Genomic DNA, 4,635 nt, shown 5'->3' with positions numbered 1-4,635 from the left:
TTTTTTATTTTTATTATTTTTATTTTTATAAGATGTGGTTAAAGAGTAAATAAAAGTTATTGATAATTTGATATCCGCATGTAAAATTATTTTTCTGGGAGAATGTATGATTGAAAACAAATTTGAGAAAAATATGTTTTAAAAAATAGGGACCAAAAATGGACTAAAATTTACATATTTGTATGGAGATTGATCAATGTTCCGCATTATATCACCATGTGCATCGTTATCAATGACCATTTAGTTATTGCTCGCACGGAAGATTGGTGATACTTTAGTTCGTACTTTTTTCCTATTACTTATAAGTAATTTGTGACTACTCGAGATTTTGCCCAAATATTTTTCAATTTATTACATAAAAATGCTACATTGACAGTCGAAAATATAAATCTTGTTGATGAGTTTCATATCTCGTAGCTCACCATCATATCTCTCCTCATTTAAAAGTTAGCACCAACCCTTCTATTACAAATAATCTCTTTCAATTTTTTAAATTTTATTATGTTTTAGTTTGAAACCAAAAAATTGTGTATAAAGTTCGATAAATTTTCAACGTATGGTTATTTATTTATTTATTAGTCTAAAAAAATTTAAAATAACGTTAAGAATAGGACAACCTTTATTACATCAAGACTTCGTCTCGATACGCGTAGATTTGTAAAGCTTGAAACTTGACCTCCATGCCCTACCACATCGTAAGTGTGATAAATTCTCCACCGATCACGATATTTGATTTCTAAGCAGACATTTTGCACCAGTTTGCACAAAATTTACAGATTTCAAAATTTTCCAGTTAGCTTGGAGTTGCTGACAAATTTGGACGTAAATATGCTGGGGCTATGTGAGTTATGAGCAAAATTGGAATTGTACCATTTGATTGTTAAGCATACTGATTTTGTACCAAGAACTGCATGTAAATATTAACAATGTCACACAATTAGGAGTTTAAAACTTGTTATCTTATTCATGATCCATGCTGAAAAATTCCATAGTGGTCACCAGTGCGACGGCTTGATCAAGAAAGAAGAATATAGGAAAAAGAAAATAAGTTACAAAAAAGAAAGTAGCCTATCTACACCAGCACAGATAAACTGACATTGGCTGGCTGATATTTGTACAATACAAGAAAGGAAAAATTCATTAGTAGACTTCCACATTCCATTGCTCTGCCTTTTTCAACTGCTTTTTATATTCTATCCAGTCAATACCTATAAAAGCAGAACAAGAAAACGTTATCACGCTTCTGACTTAAGTATGGGAGACGCTTATTTGTTTTGCAAACACTTATAAGGAAGGAGGCAACTGACTGACGCCAAAATTATATCAAACAGCTAGTAAAGAAATATAGGGTACTAAATTTACCATCTTTAGCAGCCAATGAAACCATTATGTCGTCAATTCCCTTTTCCATGCCCTTCAGTCCACACATGTAGACAAAGGTGTTGTCTTTCTTGAGCAATTCCCATAGTTCTTCGGCATATTGAGCCATCCGAGTCTGGATGTACATTTTCTCACCTTTCTCATTGGTTTGTTCTCGGCTAACAGCAAAGTCCAACCTAAAGTTATCCGGATACTTTTCCTTCATTTTCTCAAATTCCTGCCCACCATACCATATGATCAGTCTAGTGTTCTTTATAGGAATGGATGGTAATCACAGAGGAAATTATAAAAATTGTCATGAAATTGTTAATCTCTATACCATTTACAATCATAAACACTCAATTGTGTTTTTCATTTAGTTTTGCCACCAAGCGGTTGTAGCACGTAGCATGGATGTGGGAAATCAGTGATGTTTACCTCTTTGTAGAGCAATGAGCTGCTTGTGGGAACACCCAAGAAAAGCCATGCCAAACCATTGAACTATAAAAAAAAAAAAAAAATGCCAACCATTTTAAATTAAATTTTAAAAAAAGATCACCCATGCATACATTAATGAAGAGATATCAATGGATTAGGGACTACCTTGTAGTCGTCATGTTTCTCAAAGAACATTTTCCACAAGAATCCACGGAAAGGGGCAATTCCAGTTCCAGTGGCAAGCTACAAGTGAATAGATATATATTCCATTCATAAGAGAGAGTAGAAATTCATTTTACTGCTTTATATAATAACAGAATAATGCAATCAAGCATATTATTACCATAATTACGGTTGCATTAGGATCTTTTGGCATAAGCATTTCTTTCCCAACAGGTCCAGTTATCTTCGCTTCTGATCCAGGTTTCAAGTCACCTAGAATTCAGATATTTCAGGTCACCCTGTGATACAGCCTTAAGTATTCTAGACTAAAATGATAAAATAGTTCTTAAATAAAATAGTTCTTAAGAAAAGATGCTTAACCCAACTACAACTTCAATCTGAGAAATGATAGAATGTGCATGGTCATGTCATTGAAGACTCAATTTAAACAAATAGTCCTTTAACTGAGCTTTTGAATGACTCTACATGGTACTAAAGCGTTTAGTGTTGTGGAGTTTAGGTCTCACTGTCAAAGACATAATTTAAATAAGTTGTTCATCTCTCTAACATGTCTAGCTTTTAGATGTGATGGTTCAACATACATTACATGTTTATTTGTTGAGTTTCTACATATATAAAATTGAGTTCTTACACAAGAAGTTTGAGCAAACTCCTTTCACAATTTCTCCTTGGTCGTTGGTGTAAACGAGCCTTTTAACACACAAAGAGACCTACATGAATATTGATTGAAACAACTAAATGAATCCTTAATGAGCCAAAAAGGGGAAGAAAAACAAAAAAAGAAAAAGAAAAAAGAACTGCTAATTTAATGCCCAAGTAAACAGATTAATAGAAAACATACAGTCTTAGAGTCTCCAAAGTCTCCTAGGGCACTGCTTGCAATTGAATACAACCTCAGCTTATGAGGCTTCCCATTCTTGTCAACACCATCGGCAATTATCCCAATGGATTGGCCTTCTCTGTAAGGGATCTCTCCTACGCAAAATCATATCAGCAGTTTATTAGTTAAAATATCGAGAATCAATCAGTACAATACAAATCCCAGAACAGACATTTCATCGAACAATTTGATGCATGTTACAATACCCTCAGTGGTGAAGACCATGTGCCAGGTTTCTCCAGGGGCATCGTCGCCAGTGATCTTCGTGTTGAGAAGGCACCTGCCAATGTATGGTTCCTTGGGCCTGTACTTGTTGACAACTACCCCTTCTTCCTGTTTCTTGGAAATCTTCTCGGCCTTGGCAGGAGCCTCCGTTGTGACCTGAGCTCGGATCACCTTCCCACCACCAGACACATTTCTGTAGTACAAGGGCACCTGCAAATATAAGCCAAATTCCTTGTAAATTCTGAACAAGACCATATAAAGATCATATGCGAATGGTACTGGTAATGGTAATCATACCTTGTTGAAGTTGATTCTTTCTGGGGGAAAAATGGCGGTTCTGGTTGGAAGAGAAATAGACTTGGAGGATGGAAGAGAAACTCCAGCACTCACTGCAGCAGCCATGATTGAAACACTAAAGAAAAAGGCGATCAAATGATATTAAGTGAGAAAGCAAGGAGTGGGAGGAGAAGAATTGATGGGTGGAAACTGTTTTACGGGAGATAATTGTTGAGTGGATTATGAATTGGTTGGACGAGATTACAAGGCCAATGCAGTGGCAATTGTGAGGATAAGAAATTTAGTACGTACATATGACTCAAATTTCGGCCTCAAGGATCTGTGTCTCTCTCTCCATAATCTAGCAGATAGTGCCCTAAATATCTCTATTAGATTTTGGATTCACCCTTAGTAAAATATCTAAGGGCCCGTTTGATTGTAAAGATGAAATTTAGATGGAAAGAAAATGAATTTCAGAGAATTAAATTGCCTAGAAGTTGTTTTCCTGAAAATTGTAAATTATTGTGTTTGATTGATATAATTTTTCACGTGAAAAATATTGAAATGAAAGTATTTTTTAGTGTTCGTTTGACTTTTTTTACATGTAAATTGTCAATTTAAGAGATATCTTCTTTCACAGTTGTTCATAGAATTTAGTTCCATTGTCAAAATAAATAAATAAAATTACATCAGCTTGGAAAATGAATTTCATTTTCCTCAAAAACCAAGAAATGGGGCAGCGTCAATTCCAATCCAAGAAAATTTTTTCCCTAGAAAATTTAGAAAATCAAACATGCAAAAGTTGGAAGATGGGGATCAAATTCCATTTTTCATGGAAAAGCACAACTAATCAAACAGGGCGTAAGGGTGAATTTGATTTCAAGCATAAAATTTACATGAAAGGAAATAAATTCTGGGCAATTAAATTATTTAAAATTATTTGCTTGAAAATTGTCAATTAAATATGTTTGTCTGATTTAATTTTAAATCTAAAAAATATTATATTTATCCATTTTTTATTAGTGGGTAGACGAGAGAAGAAGATCAAGCTTCTACAACTTAGATAGGGGGATACATCCCCGGTTGATTATGAAAGGAGATTTCAGCATTTTTCTCGTTGTGCACAACATTTGGTGGATATTGAGACGAAAAAAGGTTAAGATATTTGAGGAAGGACTGCAACTTGAGATAGGCAGGGGCGGAGCCAAAAATTTTGTCCAGTGCGGGCAAAATTTAGTCAATGTCGGACTTTTCGATTATGGATTTAATGATAT

The 4,635-nt window shown here is 34.4% G+C and overlaps 1 protein-coding gene across 2 annotated transcripts; it reads right to left on the bottom strand.

Moving 5' to 3' along the window:
* Nucleotides 1-937: 937 nt before the first annotated feature.
* Nucleotides 938-3,682, bottom strand: LOC111381891 (ferredoxin--NADP reductase, leaf-type isozyme, chloroplastic). 2 transcript variants are annotated; one of them, XM_023005736.1, is made up of 9 exons: nt 3,383-3,682; nt 3,067-3,298; nt 2,822-2,955; nt 2,612-2,690; nt 2,141-2,232; nt 1,963-2,040; nt 1,798-1,860; nt 1,363-1,597; nt 938-1,208 (listed from the first exon to the last, which is right to left on the bottom strand). In XM_023005736.1, exons 1-9 carry the CDS (start codon nt 3,485-3,487, stop codon nt 1,141-1,143), a joined length of 1,086 nt encoding a protein of 361 aa, XP_022861504.1. In that variant the 5' UTR covers nt 3,488-3,682; the 3' UTR covers nt 938-1,140. The 2 variants fall into 2 exon arrangements, with proteins under 2 accessions (XP_022861504.1, XP_022861505.1); XM_023005737.1 differs by having other exon boundaries at nt 3,067-3,295; nt 3,383-3,679.
* Nucleotides 3,683-4,635: the final 953 nt, after the last annotated feature.

This window comes from Olea europaea, unplaced genomic scaffold (assembly GCF_002742605.1).
Source record: "Olea europaea var. sylvestris unplaced genomic scaffold, O_europaea_v1 scaffold239, whole genome shotgun sequence".
Lineage (NCBI taxonomy): Eukaryota > Viridiplantae > Streptophyta > Magnoliopsida > Lamiales > Oleaceae > Olea > Olea europaea.
Note: the sequence above shows the minus strand (reverse complement) of the source record. Positions and strands in the feature narration are given on the sequence as shown.

What these genes read in the sequence shown, in the direction of transcription:
- LOC111381891 (XM_023005736.1), bottom strand. Translation starts at nt 3,487, where the DNA reads ATGGCTGCTGCAGTGAGTGCTGGAGTTTCTCTTCCATCCTCCAAGTCT. An exon ending in AAAGAATCAACTTCAACAAG is followed by an intron (nt 3,299 to 3,382) that starts GTATGATTACCA and finishes GGCTTATATTTG; the next exon opens with CAGGTGCCCTTGTACTACAG. An exon ending in CATGGTCTTCACCACTGAGG is followed by an intron (nt 2,956 to 3,066) that starts GTATTGTAACAT and finishes GATTTTGCGTAG; the next exon opens with GAGAGATCCCTTACAGAGAA.